Here is a 16,066-nt window from a genome sequence, read left to right as displayed (position 1 = left end):
GAATCGACGCTCAAGCCAAAACGATACCTACGTGTAAAGTTCAACGAACGCCTGGAAGAGTTTTGTTGAAGGAAGCTGATCAAATAATAAAATCACGCCCGGCTAATATAAAATAAAGTTAAATTTGAAAAAAAAAGAATAGACAAGTTCTGTAAATTCAGACGAGACGAATTTTTACAAGTTTCTGCATTATGGCGGATCAGATCAAATCGGAAATGGCCACCCTAAAACAGAAGTGTGCAAACAATATAAAGAAACGGCGGAAGGAAGATAGCGACTGACAATTTCGCGAATGTACTGCTAAACTTATTGCAAACCTGCCCGCCAGAACATTGTTTCAAGACAGCTTTAATTTCATTTTTCGGTGTGAGCCGCGAAATTCATTCTCTTTTCCCCTTCGCATTCCTATTGTTAACCGTGGTAGCGACACGCTTTTAAATTAAATAAGCCTGACATCCAGCATAAAGCCACAAACTGAAAATATTCAATATAAACAGGTCGAGCCGCATGTCGGGGAAGCAGATTTCCTAAACAGGGGTTCTTTCGTTATGGAGCCTGGCTGGGTTCGCCGTAATTCAGTGCATATGACTCTCTGCGATTTGAGAATAGGTGGAGTAAATTGAGTCGGTAAATCGAAAAGTAGTTACAATCAATTTAGACTACGGTTTCCGCAATATGAGTTTATATGCTTATTTGGACCTTAATCCACTAGCCACTATGTGCCCTGCTATGTATCTTTATGAGTTTAATAATTAGCATCTCATCCACCAGTTTCAGCATTTGAACAGAATATCACAGAAGCACTATATAAATTGTCTGCTTAAGATAATAAAAGCTTATAATTCATCAAACTTGAATCATCAAAAAAACTGTTTTTTTTTCCCCCTTTTAGAATTTTCTTGTCCACATTGTGTAATCTCTCCTTTCTATTTCTGCCACCTCCCCTGCATTCAACTAAAATTTACTTTGGTTTATCTTTTCGAGACTTCCGCACCAAATGCCTTTTCTATTATCTGGCGCCTAATTTTCTTTATGCACGGTATTCGAACAAAGCGCGATCTTATCATCCACACTTTCTACTTTTACATCCCTGCGTTATCTGAGCTATGATCCACTTTTCCACTCGGAGCAACTCAATATAACTTTCAAAAAGAAAGTGACGGAGAAAGTTCGAACTTCCTGAAATCAAAAAAAAAAGGTTTCTTACTATTAATTATAGACTTATATTTTAAGGTCGGACCCCATAAAGATGGTGCTTTAACATTTTCGTTTTTCAAGATTCCCTGGTTAACCGGTTCATGCAGAGAACAGCGATCTTCACCTGCTGGAGAAGATCGCGAAGTCTTTTGCCATGAAGATATTGTTATTATTTAGTGTTAAGTTATAGGACTGTCACCTGTAGGTTTGTGAGGTATGGCTACTTCCAGCGTTTGGGATCGTCTTGTTTGTGAATCGATCGACGCAAAATTTATTTTAGTATTTTAGGATCTTGAGTGAGCAATCGGAACCTCTCGGTTTATTATTACTCAATTAATAATTTTTGGTCCTTGCCAATAAGGCACGAGGTCTTCATCTGTCATAATTTCCGAACTTCCTGTTTGATGGTTCTATAACCTTATAAATCATTTTTGGTGAGGCTGTAGGAATTCCTGCTATAGATTAAATAAGACGATACAATTGATATTGTCAAAATGCAGTCAAACAAGGAAAATACATCGGTCTGCTCTCGAGACAAAAGTATATTGGGATCAGTTTTAGAGAATTCGAAACATGAAAACAAAAGCGTATGCAGTGTTTGTGAAGACAGGAAGAAGGAAGATGGGACCGATCGGGACTCGAACTGGGAACAAGTTTATAAGCAAGATGAAGTTAATGGTGCCTCTCTTTCTAGGCAAAAATCCAAGGATATGATAAAAGAGGAGGCTATTTTACTGAGGGCTTCCAGATCTCAGATTAACATTCATGCCTCGTTACATGATCAGATGGAGCAGGCACATTTGGCGGCACACTTGCCGAAGGTTTATCTACCATGCGGATTTGGACCCGTGAAACCAGATAATGGTAAAGTGTTCTTCTTTGACATCGACAATTGCCTATACAAAAAATCGACTAAGATCCACGATCTCATGCAGATCTATATCCATAGATATTTCAAAAAGCATCTACATCTAAACGATCAGGAAGCTTATAGATTGCACATGAAATACTACAAAGAATACGGATTGGCAATTGAGGGATTAGTTAGAAAACATAGAATTAATGCTTTGGACTATAATAAAGTAGTGGATGATGCCCTACCACTTGATCGGATCCTCGTGCCGAATTCAAAACTTCGAAAACTTCTCATCAGACTCAAACGGGAGGGCAAGATTCAAAGGCTGTGGTTATTCACTAACGCATACAAAAATCATGGCTTGAGAGTCATTAAGCTTCTCGGATTAGGCGATTTATTTGACGGCATGTCATTTTGTGATTACTCGCACGTGCCAATGACTTGCAAGCCAATGAAAAGTGCATTTGACAAAGCTCTGGAGGATGCCGGTGTCACAGATCCCCGCAATGCATACTTTATAGATGATTCGAGTATCAATGTTGATGCGGCTTCGAAATTCGGTTGGGGCCATATCATCCAGTATATAGAGGATGCCACAGCCGACGAAATATCGAAAAGAAAAACCGAGAACCCAAACATAACGATAATTAGAGATATCGTTGAACTTCCAAAGGCCTGCCCGGAGTTATTTTAGGTTGGTTCAGATTAGAATGGATCAGTTGTTACCATTTCGCTTTGGGCGCGCTCGCAAATGAAGGATATTGCCGATAAGCTTTTTGTTATTTCTGGACAGACCAGTTTTGTAAAATCGTGGAAATAGGTATGTTTTATCTCCATACAATGTCGTTTCAACTTCCGGAGCCTCTTCTGTATTTCTTTTTCCTCGAACTTAGATTCCCCGTATCTTAAGAAATCAATATATGAGAAGCAGAGCTTTTCGAGTGATAGCATTCGTAATTTGGCAATTCGATATGCCTCCCTATTTTCAAGGTAGTTTGTTTCATTTACTTTCTTTGCTTCTTCGTATGGTCCATTTTTTAAAAAATCACTTCGCAACTTGTAATGCTGTAAATATCTTAATAGCTTTACTAGATGATGATAAATATCCTTTTTGGTTTTCAATAAATGTGAATAGTCTTGTTTTGGTTTCAGCTCTGGTTTATCACTATTTACCGTTGTGTCATTAAAACTCATATCATTCACAAACAGCATGTAGCAATTGGCTCTTAAGTTAATTATGGCCTGTCTGTCTGGAATATCAATTCCAGGGAATATCACAAGGTTGTCTATAAATCTGAACCACAAAAAAGGTCTTCCAAATAAGCACTTTTTGATAATTTCTAAGATGCGCTCACATTTTTTTGAAAGCTCCAAAAACGATGATGTCAATACCTGTAGCACATTCATTCGACATCCATTAACAATTGTGGATTCATCTATAGTTGTACCACTCATGCGTGCATCAACCATCAAATAAATCAAGTCGCACAATGTTGCCTCTAGTAGTTCACTGCTGAAACTACAACTTAATATCCAATGAGCTAAAACATACATTTTAATAGCAACCAAAATCTGCGGGCCCATACTCTTCTTGTTGTTCAACATTAATTTAACTTTTTTATCTTTCTTGTCAAATGTTTGCTCCTCACAACCTAAACTGTTAACAAAGGTTTTCAAATCTTGTACATCAAGGTGTATTGGATTCACGTTGAGATACTGAAGCGCACAATTTGGCTGCATCTCCTCTGAAAGACAACCCAAGGCTGATGTAATTTCTGTATCTTTTAGGGAAATTCTGTTTCCATGTACGATCCGAGACCTCAACTCATAATACTTCTTGGTAAATTGATTTGAGCCAAACGCTCCACTAGATAACACAAAGTAAAAGTCGTATAACTCATCGCTGTCATAAGTATTTTCTAGCTTTTTTTCAAGATTTTGTATGTATTCAGTATTCATCGGATCATTGATAAAGGTCTTATCCAAATTGTCTTTAATGTATTGCCTTAACTGTTGATCCTTCTCTTTTGCATTCCTAACCTCGGTAGCATCATCCTTCAGAAGACCGTCTATATTTTTCTCCTTCTCCACTAAGTCTTCCAAGGTTCTCATGCTTGTTGGTGCTTCATCCTCTATTAACGCTGTTTTTAAATCAAATCCAAGCTCGCCAGCTAAATTCTGCTTGTGCCTTCTTCCTGATGCAAAGTAATCAGCTATACTTGGCCGATGTCGTTTGATCTTTAAGTGTAAATGTGTGTGCCCTGTGTTTTTACCGTATGTTTTACTATTGCACTTTTTAGGCTTCGGTCCCCGTTTGGCAGCACCAAATAACAGATCGAATGAATCTTTCTCCTCACCTTCGTTATCGCTATCCAACAAAGTCTCGTCTGATAAGCTTAAATCATCATTCAATTTTCTTTTCATTCCATTTATTAGTGGATTAAGATATCCAAGAACACTGATTTCCTCCTTCATTTCGTTGAATTACGAACGTCATCAACTTCTTTGTTCTGTATTGACGAACACATAAATAACGCGTTGCTAAAGTTTGAGATTCGAGCATTTTCTGATTAACTTTTTTTTTCATATGCTCTTCGCGCTTTGCTTTTTTTCTTATCGACGTTATCGACCTCGAACGACCTTTGGGGTATGAGGTTGGAAAGCAGGCACTATAAACGAAAAGGCGGAACGGAAATGCATTGCAAATCACTTCGAATCTCAACCGGTTCATGTGAACGTTTACAGTTCGTCAATACTACAATCAACCAATTTCCTAATGTTCTACGGACATTGAATTTTTTTTGCCCTTTATAAGGTATTTCGCATAAGTTATTTGACAACCTCTTCAGGTATGTATTAATGTACGAGATGCTTACCTGTTTCATTATGGTAATTCGGAAAGTTAGTTCCCTTATTCCGTCTCCTTTCTTGAATCATATGTACTACTTTCTTGGAAAAACAAAAGTGTCTTTTTTGCTACTTTAATATTTTAAAGAAATGTGTTTTCACAAAATTAAGCATAATCCCGTTTCATGAATGATCTTTCTTTTAAACTGGGCCGATTTATTTGTTGGATGAGTTCAGGAACAAGAAAACAACGATTGTCTAATAATATTACGTAATTGGCACATAGATAATCAGCTTCTTTTGTTGGCATCTCTCATCAAAAATACCAGAAGTTGCTAATATTTTAAGGGTTCTAAAGATGTCCGATGCGTTTTTATCGAATGAATCGGATATATGGGGATTATGTGTTTCCCCACAGACAGAGAAGAATTATTGCAAACACCGAAAAGTTATTATGTCACGCTTTCATAGGTAAGTGAAGTACAAAATTGTCCGCGAAATGCATTGAACACAAAGCCCTATCTATGATTCAGACAAATTGAAAAAAAAGAAAAGAAAGCGGGATAAAAAGTAAATGTGAGTGCATCGATCTCAGCAGGAAAAAATTTCAGGGAAAAAAAAATGAAAAAAAAAAAGGCCGAAAACCGAATTGAGTAAATCTTTAGTTGCTGGCGCTTTATTAGGCAAGATAAGTTACATGTTAGTTGCATTTTTTTGCCCCTTTATCTATTTTTTTTTGCCTTTTTCTTCAGTTGTTCGTACAGTCATGGCTAGTGTTCGTTCAGGTAAAAGAAGCGGAGCCAAAAAAAAACATAGAGACAACAAAATGAAGAATCGAGTTCATACATGACCTCATTTTTGCATTTAACCAGCATTGCTTTTATTTTTTTTCTCCCCCCCTCTTTTTTTCCCCGATATCCGATGGTAAGGACGTAATAAATGGTCCCAGCACTAATGGTGATGTTTAAAACTGTTAAGGATGTAGCACAAATTTGTTGGGGGTGGAGATTACTTTTGTCTCCGAAAAGAAGTCGCCGTTCCTAAAATATCGAGTGATTCCCAATTATGGAATCTTCTCATCGGTGAAGGCGGAAAAAAAAACAAATGAAAACTCTATATGAGGGGGTGCGGAACCGGCGAATTGGGGGGTGCCACAAAAAATTATTGAAAAAGTTGCCCGGTAGAGAGTATCAAGACAATGGTAAAGAAAATTAGTAATAGCAGGATTAGGTGCTGGCCCACGTAGAAATTTACGAAAAGTGACAAATTCCTAGGAAAAGGATTAAAAATAAAATGCAGCGTGTTTCTCAAAAATTTTCCAAATGTTAGCGGTCATCCGCCCCCATAGTTGCCTCCTCATATATATATAAAGGCTTGTGTCAGCCACAATTAATAAAAGTTGCAACTTCTATGCTATTTGCAGGTTTTAGGAGAGCATTTCAAGTAATAGACCGTTTCGGCATCCAGAACAGAATTATTAGTACCCAGATCCGTTCCATCATGTCCCTTTCAAAGACTATTACTTTCCCAGTTATTGGGGAAACTTACGAACAGCCGACTGGACTTTTTATCAACAACGAATATGTCAAGGCCAGATCTGGAAAGACCTTCGATGTGATTACTCCAATCACCGAGGAGAAGATTGCTACTTTGCAGCAAGCCGGTGCTGACGATGTTGACTACGCTGTCGAGTGTGCTTCCAAGGCTTATGCTAAGTGGAAATTCACCAAGCCTGAAGTCAGAGCTAGAATCTTGTATCGTGCAGCAGAGCTTTTTGACGAAGAGAGAGAGGTCTTGGCCAAGATTGAGTCTCTTGACAACGGTAAGTCGTTGGATTGTGCTCGGTTCGATGTCAACTTGGTTGTTGAGTACATTAGATCTTGTGCCGGATACTGTGATAAGGTTGATGGAAGAACTGTTGAGACTGGTCCAGACCACCTCACATACACCAAGAGAGAGCCTTTGGGTGTTTGTGGTGCCATTACACCATGGAACTTCCCATTGCTTATGTTCTCATGGAAGGTTGGTCCATCAATTGCCACCGGTAATACCATGGTCATTAAGCCAGCCAGTGCTACACCATTGAGTAACTTGTACGCTGCCTCCCTTTTCAAGAGAGCAGGTTTGCCAGCAGGTGTCCTTAACGTCATTCCAGGTAGTGGAAGAAACTGTGGTAACGCGATCTTGCAGCATCCAAAGATTAGAAAGGTTGCATTCACTGGTTCTACCTCGGTTGGTAGAGGCATCATGAAGGGTGCTGCTGACACCATCAAGAAGGTTACCTTGGAGTTGGGAGGTAAATCTCCAAATATTGTTTTCCAGGACTGTAACATCAAGCAGACCATCCAGAACTTGATCACAGGTATCTTCTTCAACGGTGGTGAGGTCTGCTGTGCCGGTTCCAGAATCTACATTCAGGCTACTGATGAGAAGTGGTACAACGACTTCCTCCAGCAGTTCAAGGAGGCTGTTGAGAAGTTGAAGGTTGGTAATCCATTTGAGAAGGGCATTTACCAAGGTGCACAGACCACACCTGACCAGTTCCAGACTGTTTTGGACTACATCAAGATCGCCGAGAAGACCAACTTGAAGTTGCTCACTGGTGGTCACAGAATTGGTACTAAGGGTTTCTTTGTCGAGCCTACGGTTTACTACGATGTTCCTCAGGACTCTCAGTTGACACAGGAAGAAATCTTCGGTCCTGTCGCTGTTGTTTTGCCATTCAAGAGCATTGATGAGCTTGTTGAGAAGGCCAACGACTCAGAATACGGTCTTGGTTCCGGTATTAACACTACTGACATCAACAAGGCCATCTACGTTGCTGATAGATTGGAGGCTGGTTCCGTTTGGATTAATACATACAGTGATCTCCAGCAGAATGCTCCATTTGGAGGTTACAAGCAGTCTGGTTTGGGCAGAGAGATGGGTGCCGAAGCTTTGGATAACTACACGCAGGTCAAGCTTGTCAGAGTGAAGCTCAACAAGCCTGAGCTATGAATTCCGTCCTGTTTAAAGTACTAATTACGGTAATCTGCTACTATTTAAGAGTAAACAAATAAATATACTATTTTTCTCTGTGGTGATTTACAGCAGGTGTAGGAAGTTCAGATTAGGATTTAGTGTAATATTCAAAGATAGAGACAGAAAGCATACTCTATTCTGCTAGCCTGTTTCGGCGAACATGTATTTTACGCATGCTTTACGCATGAGCTGTATTATATTGCAAGTATGCAAAGAATGATTTTACAAGCAAAGCGAATAACCCTACTGTTTAAAGTATTTATCGTAGCCGGTGAAAACAAATCTAAACCTAACACCATTGGCGAGCATCCTCTTGCAAACTGAAGCATCTTTTCAATCCCTTCAGGCGAGCCGATAACCGAACCTGATAATTTGCGTATACCAAGAACATAGGATTGAGATCAAGCTCCTCACCCACCTTTGGCATCGTGATAAAGGCAAAGATTCCGGCCAGTGTCTCAACATCGACATAACGAAATTGATGTGGCTCTCACTGAAGGTTGATGCAGTGTTAACAATGACATCAAGCGAATCCTGATACTCGCCAGGGACCTCTTTGGGGTAGAAATGTAATGATCGACACCCGACTTCTCGGCAATCTCCTTCTTCTTGTAGGTTCTAGAAATGGCCGTCACCTCAGCACCTTGGCAAAAAGAATTGTCATGTGGCCTATACCTCTTATACTGACAACTCCCACTTTAGTTCCTTTTGTAACACCAGCTTTGAGTAAAGGGAGAAGTCCGGTCATTTCTCCACACATCAATGGAGCTGCAGAGATACTGTCAAGAGCATCTAAAATCCTGTATGCAAAGTGGCTGTTCACTCTGGTGTAATTTGCATATCCAGCTTGGGTGTGTTGTCCATCTGGAGCAATAGAACCGTGAGTTCCAAAACCATTTTTGCAACATGGATCGTGCTTGTGCTCGCAACAGTACCATTCACCACGACGGTCGCATTGGGCTCCTACTCAAACCCTGTCACCGATATGGAATCTTGATTTGTCCACACCTTCTACGAGATTAACTATTTTACCGATAATCTCATGGCCAACGGCTGATGGAACATAAGGCCTTCCCCAATCTCCACATGTACAGTGGATATCGGAGCCACAAACACAACAGGATTCATCCTTAATGTCTATATCCTACAGCCTTCTTTTTCTTGGCTTGTATGTGAAGCTTTTTGTTTATAGCCAATGGTCAAAATCCTGAACGCCAATGGCTTTAATCTCTTTGATTTCTTCAGTCATGGTGGATAATGCTTTTGATTTCAGTCATGATGAATAATGTTTTTGATTCGCTTCTTCCCAATTTGAATACGTTTATTCTGTGCGTTTATGCCATCTGATAAGCTTCCCTTTCAGAGCTGTTTTCCCCTCTTTTTTGAAAAGAAATTTATAAATTGCGCTTGAAGCATTTTCATCGCATTTTTCCGTTAACAGTTAATGTCCACGTCCATCAGCATTTCCGACTTGATCACCACCCCGGAAATAGGCCTATACCACCCAGTGTACACAAAGTAAGCCTAGAACACTTACGTTTACATATCTACGCTTTGTAGATGTTTCCAATTTGAGAAATCTGGGTTTCTTCCTTTATGTTCCTAGAATTAGTTTTGCTTGTCTATATCTTAAATGATTTTCTTTTATCGAAAGCAAAACCCTCATGTCAAGGTATTGAGGTGCATTAATACTCGCACAGTTTACCGACTTATTAAAAAAGTCAACCTTTCAGAATAATTTTCAAGGTTTTTTCACCTCTCACCAATGTATATTATTATAAACTGTTCTAGCTTTCGTGGGCCCGGCATACAAAGTAAGGTTTAAGTATTATCTAATTGGTCTTTCTCTTCTTGCCATCACTTTTTTGTGCATCTTCGGCACGACGCTTTTTGTTGCCATGTTTGTGCTTATGGCGATGCTTATGTTTCCCACCGTTAACTATTGATGGAATCTTAACGTCACTCAAATCATCCTCATTCTCAAAATCTGGTCCCTCCGGATTATGGAACACTTTCTTTCTCCATTCGCTGAGTCTTTTCTTCTTTCCAAATTTCATCTTATCTTCCTCAACGTCATTTTTACGTCTGTAGGGGGCAAGTTTCTTCAAGCCAACGAACTCATTTAAGTCGGTGTCACTTGCAAATAAAATATCTCTCGTAGTCAAGCCAAAGCTCTCTGGTGAAACTTCTCTATATCTGAATTTCACAGGTTCTTTAACCTTGCTTCTTCCTCTTTCCTGCTGCACTTCATCCAAAATATCCGATGCTCGTTTTTCCACAACATCAACAGCAACCTGCTTGAGCTGCTCTTTTTGCTGCTTTTTAGCATGCTTCTCAACTCTTTTTTGTTTTCTTTTAGACACAACTGTCTCCTCATCTTCATTTTCCTCATTTTCACCACTCTTTTCGGTTCCTTCTTTTTCCTCCGTCTCTTCCTCATCATCGCTCCATTGTGGTTTCTCGATTTTTCCTCCTTCTTCCTCTCCACCATAATACTTTTCAAACACTTCATTCATCTTTTGGTCCCACTCATCGCTATCAAAATCCTCCTGCATCAATATATCACCAAAAACGCTTGCAATAACAGATTCAGGCACCTCTTTGCCAACAGCTTCTCGCACCTCTTTAATTCTATCCATAACCATGTTGATCTTCTTTTGTTTCTTTTGCTTCAATTGCTTTTGAACATCTTGTTTCTCTTTCCTTCTCTTATCTTGCTCCTTCTTTCTGTCCTTCTTTCTCGAATTCATCTTCTCTCTTCTCATTGTAGCCTGAGATCTTGCATATGAAACAATTTCAGCGGCGTGTGGATCCTCAAAACGGAAGTTGTATGCATTTTCAAATCTTTCCGCAGCATCATCAAATTCTGGATCGTCTTCATTCATTCCCTTGGTAAGATCCTTCGATTTGTCCGTTGGTATCCATGCTTGTTTGTCCATGTATGCTTCTAAAAACTTCTCTCCACCATCAACTGTGGGATCCGGTAAATCCTGTTCCTCTGTTTCTTTATCTGCAATATCAACTTTTGTCTGCTTCTTCTTCAAAAATGTTTCATCATCTCCATCCTCATTCTTGTCCTCAAATTCCTTGTTAATCTCGGAGAGAAGAGCAGCTTTGTCTGCTTCCTGTTGCTCAGTGTATGGTTTTATTATCTCATCTCCTTCTCCTTCGAGTTCCTCCTGCTTGTTTCCATTTATCATCTCTTCATCTTCTTCATCTTCATTTGTCTTTGTTTCCAATAATGCCATACGATGATAATCCTTAAGGTAAATTGGCTTATGCTCATCATTCTCACTTTTTTTCTCTTCGGCATCCTTCGAAGGATCTTTGAAAAATTTCACCTTTGGATCAAACAAAGCCTTATCACCTGATTTAATGGCCTTCAACACCTTGCTTAAGCCTTCTTCAACATCATTTGTTAATAATTTTCCATATTCATCTTCTGGCTCAGATTCTGAGGACTCGGAACCTCCATCCAAATCATCTCTAAGTTCTTCCTTGATCTTTTCACTGTCAATAGCACTCTCTTTGTTTTTCTCGGCCTCCTCCCTCTTTAATGCTATACTTTCCGTCATACTTTCTTTATGAATATTACTGTCCAACCTGATTCTTCTTGAACGTATGAGTCTTACAGCCTTCAGATAATAATCCTTGTCGTTTTATTCATATCTAAAATTTTTTTTCGAAATTTTTTTGAACCTGTATCTCTCTGCACCGCCTGGTTTGCTAAATGTTCTCTTTGTTGATCACGGGCTTCGCTGATTTGGGTAAGCTTAGAATAAAACTATTCCTTTATCCATTCTTGTTCAAAAGGTCCTATGATATATGTCCCTGTATTTTACGTATTTAATGAGGTTAAAAATGAACGCCCCTTTCAAAAGCATTGTTATGTGCTTTGATGGAACAAATAATAATTTTGGAAAGAGAAGTCCTTCCAATGTTTTAAAGCTCTATAGAATGTTGGATCGAGAGAATCCTTTCGAACAAATATGTTATTACCAACGTAAGTATTATTTCAAATACTCATCTAAACAGATTATATTCTAACAAATTAATCTTAGCCGGAATTGGTAATAACATTAGAGTTGATTATGGTTCGATCGGGAGTCGCAACCATTTTTCTTCGCTAATTGAACACATACAGATGGATTTAGATGCGGCATTCGCTTTCACAATCGACTACCATGTAATTGAGGCCTACAAATTTCTCATAAAGCAGTTTTGTCCCGGTGACAAAATATATCTTTTTGGGTTTAGCAGAGGATCTTTTGTGGCTCGAATTCTTGCTGGAATGATCCACAAGATTGGATTATTGGATCAAAGTCTTCAAACTATGGTTCCAACTGCCTGGAAAATGTACCAAAAATGGGAAAAGGATGGCCAACCAACAGAAGGAGATAGCTGCGAAAGTTTGGAAGAGTTTCGAAAGACTTTTTGTAGGCAAAAGGTGGAAATAGAACTTATGGGACTCTTTGACTCTGTCAATTCCTGTGGTATTATAATCGACAGAATGTTTCCATACACTTCAATCACATCCCACGTGAAACATATCCGGCATGCAATTAGCATTAATGAAAGAAGATGTAGGTTCAAGGAAAATCTCTTTGCGCAGAATCCTGAGCAGGAACTTGGTGCAATGTCAGATCCAGAACTGCAACCTTTATTCTCAGTTATGCAAGATCAACGATGTTCCGATGATATGGTAGAAGTCTGGTTTCCTGGTGATCATTCCGATATCGGGGGTAGTTGGCCTTTAGATGAGAATGGACATCAATTATCTAACGTTTCCTTGAGATGGATGCTTTCATTTGCCCTTGAGTTTGGAGTTCTATTCAAGCAGGGAGCCATTAATGAATTTTCGACAAAATTTCCTCCAAAAGACTGTGTTCTTGCTTGTCACCATGATAATCTTTCACTAAAACGTCCACCTTATATGTTCAATGATTGTCAACCAATGGGCAGAGATGATCTCTTTCCTGTCCCTAGTAAGACACCAATTGAACTATCAGAAACTGGTGAAAAAGGGAATTGTGGGAGAGGAGACAGTAGTTTGATCGCAACATGGTTCTGGTGGTTTGTAGAAATTCTTCCATTCGGCTATTTAACCAGACAGAATGATGGAAAATGGGTTACTCGATACTGGCCAAATTTCGGTAATCACCGAATCATACCTAAAGGTGCAAAGATTCATTGGTCCTTGCTCTGGAGAAGCATGTTTATCTCTGATTATCGGTATTCCAACGTTCCGTTAATCTATCAAGATTTTGTGAATTCAGAAAAAATGGAGCATGGACACAAAAGAACTAAGATCGCAATTTTAAGCCTCGTTGATTGCAGGACAGGTGCATTGGATGAGACCAAAATATCCAGTTTATTAGAAGAAAGAAGAAAGCATCAAATGGCGGTTGACTGGAATGCTCTACCGGATGACTTAAATAGATGTATAAGATACTCAGTAGGAAAAGAATAGCCTAAACAGGTAATAAGATACTCTAAGTACATATTTCGATCAACGTTAATTATTATTGATAGAGTGAACGATTAGTAATAAAGAAAAATAATGTTCGAAAAGAAAACAAAACAAAAATGGAATTATTAGGGAAAAGTAAGCTGTAATCAAAAAGAATAAGAGATAAGTATGTATAAATGAATGACGTCAACCATTTAGGCCTTGTCCGAGACACTAGCCACTTCGCTATCTTCAACATTCTTCGACTCGATCTCTTTCAAGTGAGTAGGGTACTTAGTATGCGAAACGCCATCAAACTTCTCGTCTATCTCTTCCAAAGTCAAGCCCTTGACTTCAACAAGCGTGAAATAGAAAAGAGCAGCCTGCAAAAGGTTGTAGACACCGTTTATCATGTAATACTTCCAAGAGATGTGATCCAAGGCAATAGGCAAAACGTACTGGTTGAAGAAACCAAAAGCAAACGTCACAATCTGAGAGAAAGCCATACCTTTAGTTCTAATAGAATAGTTCAAAATCTCAACAGGATAGGAGACACAAAGTGGAGTGAAAGAGAAGGAGTAAGTAACGGAAAACAAGTAAACCATGAAGATCAAGGCGTTACTACCAGCAGCGCTGTGACCATCTGAGTATTTACTCTGAAGAGCACCCATGATGAACAAGCAAACTCCCATAAAGACAGTTGAGTATGTTATAATCGGAACACGACCCCAACCTTCTGTGAGATAAGATCCGAGCACGGCAAAAACCAAATTACACACCTGAATAGTCAAGTTGATGACGATCTGCTTTCTAGTGGATGTTATTCCAGAGTTGTCAAGGAAAAGCCCAAGATAAGTACCGACAATGTTACTTCCAGTCAACTGAGAGGCAACACCCATCCAGAAGATAATCCACATTCTCCATCTGTTTCCCTTTGTCTTTATAAGGTCCATCCACGAAGACTTGTGCTGCTTCTCGAAATCTAGAACGTTCTTGATCTCGGCAAACTCGTTTTTCACAAGTGGAGTCTCCACTCCATTACCATGGTATCTTCTAAGCACATCCATTGCTTCATCTTCACGGTCAACGAAGACAAGAAAACGAGGAGTCTCTGGGATGAATGGAAGAACCAAAACAGCAAGAATGGATGGACATAACTGCCAAAGAGAGATACCTCTCCAAGCCCAGGTAGAATTAACAGTGTAAGTTCCCAATGAAATACCGGTAGTTATAATGGCTGCGAAATACCATGATGCCATGTAAATTCCGGCAAAGAAACCTCTGTATTTAGCCTTGACCATTTCCGCAACGTACGTTGGTGCAGAAACAGCATTTATTGTAACAGCAATACCAATGAAAATACGGGCGATAATAAACATGGCTCTGTTTCGAGCTCCTGTTTGAAGACCAACACCCAAGTAAGTGATAAGACAACTGATAAGAATACCACCCTTACGGCCGACGTGCTTGATTTCAATAATCTGGGAAGCAAAGAATCCTCCAATAACAGAACCAATATTGATGGCGGCAGAAAAGAGACCCTCCATATCAGAGTCTAAGTTGAAGTAGTCAATATATTGGTCAATCATGTTAAGGTTATTCATCATGGATTGATCAACACCCATAGTACAGCCGTTAACTATGGCACAGAAAAGTGCTGCTGCCATTAACTTTGTACTGCTCACAGCCTTTGCCGGAGTCTCAGACACATATGGAGACTTAGTCTGTGCACCAACCTTCTGAGTTGCAGAAGGAGACTGGCTCACTGAGTCAGTGCTAAATGCCTCTGGGGCATCGCCTAGTTCTTCTTTCTTGGATGACATTTGAAGAAAAGTGCTAAGGTAAATGATTAGCGCCTGAAGAAAACTTGGTAAGCCTGAAATCTATACCTGCTTTACCAAATCTAAGTCTAACGCAAGATAGCTATTCGCACGTTCAACGAATGATTAAACTGGGGTGTAACACCTTTAAATATTTAGATGGAAAACAGATAGTTGCAAGGAAAAGGAGTCAAAAGAAAAAAAAAATTATAATGCAGAAACCGAAACCGAAACCGAAACACTACAGTTAGTCTGATAAGTGTGGACAATGAAAAATAGAAGGTTGATCCCAACGAGTAGAAAATATTTGTGCATCACAATAATTGTAGCTGACAACAGCAAGTAGTTGGTTTTTTTGCAAATTTTCATTCTTCTCCTCTTCCAAATTATTATCGTATTGTTTATTTTGCCCTATAACAATTAAAACCCACTTTTCAAAGCTAATGCACTATCTATGGGTCCACGAGTCGTTTACGGTTTGTAATGTTGTTCTTGCTACTGTCTACATTCGGTTTATCCCGCTCAGTTATAGATAAGCACATGAAAATTGGCCTAATGGAAGAGAAAAGAAAAAAAAAAAAAAAAGGCGAGGACTTATCCACCAAATTCAGTTCCAGAGAAGTGTGTAAACCATTACAAGGAGTTAGTAGGGAGCATTCATTCACCACAAAGGAGAATGGACAGAACCCCTTTTTTCTACGATTTAGTTTAAGTCTAGCGCAAAAGGGCATGATCTTTTTTTTTTAGCCCCCCTAAATTTTTACTCTAGTTTGAGCATTTTCAAACCAATTAACACATTAACACACAATCTTGGAAATGAGGGTTAAAATTGTTTTAGGCCACACATAGTAGTAGACTGAATATGATAGCGTTGGA

General features: G+C 39.2%; 6 protein-coding genes across 6 annotated transcripts; 3 read left to right on the top strand and 3 right to left on the bottom strand.

The window, feature by feature from the left end:
• Window positions 1-1,691: 1,691 nt before the first annotated feature.
• On the top strand, window positions 1,692-2,747 carry BRETT_004548 (uncharacterized protein; the record flags this gene model as incomplete). The annotated part of the gene is made up of 1 exon (XM_041283044.1): window positions 1,692-2,747. One exon carries the CDS (start codon window positions 1,692-1,694, stop codon window positions 2,745-2,747), a length of 1,056 nt encoding a protein of 351 aa, XP_041136396.1.
• Window positions 2,748-2,758: 11 nt separating this feature from the next.
• On the bottom strand, window positions 2,759-4,528 carry BRETT_004547 (uncharacterized protein; the record flags this gene model as incomplete). The annotated part of the gene is made up of 1 exon (XM_041283043.1): window positions 2,759-4,528. One exon carries the CDS (start codon window positions 4,526-4,528, stop codon window positions 2,759-2,761), a length of 1,770 nt encoding a protein of 589 aa, XP_041136395.1.
• A 1,872-nt stretch (window positions 4,529-6,400) lies between these two features.
• On the top strand, window positions 6,401-7,897 carry BRETT_004546 (uncharacterized protein; the record flags this gene model as incomplete). Its single annotated transcript, XM_041283042.1, has 1 exon — window positions 6,401-7,897. The coding sequence occupies one exon, from the start codon at window positions 6,401-6,403 to the stop codon at window positions 7,895-7,897; it is 1,497 nt and encodes a 498-aa protein (XP_041136394.1).
• Window positions 7,898-9,753: 1,856 nt separating this feature from the next.
• On the bottom strand, window positions 9,754-11,496 carry BRETT_004545 (uncharacterized protein; the record flags this gene model as incomplete). The annotated part of the gene is made up of 1 exon (XM_041283041.1): window positions 9,754-11,496. One exon carries the CDS (start codon window positions 11,494-11,496, stop codon window positions 9,754-9,756), a length of 1,743 nt encoding a protein of 580 aa, XP_041136393.1.
• A 569-nt stretch (window positions 11,497-12,065) lies between these two features.
• On the top strand, window positions 12,066-13,391 carry BRETT_004544 (uncharacterized protein; the record flags this gene model as incomplete). Its single annotated transcript, XM_041283040.1, has 1 exon — window positions 12,066-13,391. One exon carries the CDS (start codon window positions 12,066-12,068, stop codon window positions 13,389-13,391), a length of 1,326 nt encoding a protein of 441 aa, XP_041136392.1.
• A 194-nt stretch (window positions 13,392-13,585) lies between these two features.
• BRETT_004543 (uncharacterized protein) lies at window positions 13,586-15,193 on the bottom strand (the record flags this gene model as incomplete). The annotated part of the gene is made up of 1 exon (XM_041283039.1): window positions 13,586-15,193. One exon carries the CDS (start codon window positions 15,191-15,193, stop codon window positions 13,586-13,588), a length of 1,608 nt encoding a protein of 535 aa, XP_041136391.1.
• Window positions 15,194-16,066: the final 873 nt, after the last annotated feature.

The sequence above is a fragment of the Brettanomyces bruxellensis genome, chromosome 7 (genome assembly GCF_011074885.1).
Source record: "Brettanomyces bruxellensis chromosome 7, complete sequence".
Classification (NCBI taxonomy): Eukaryota; Fungi; Ascomycota; class Pichiomycetes; order Pichiales; family Pichiaceae; genus Brettanomyces; species Brettanomyces bruxellensis.
The sequence above is the reverse complement of the archived record's forward strand: the minus strand, read 5'-3'. Positions and strand labels throughout refer to the sequence as shown.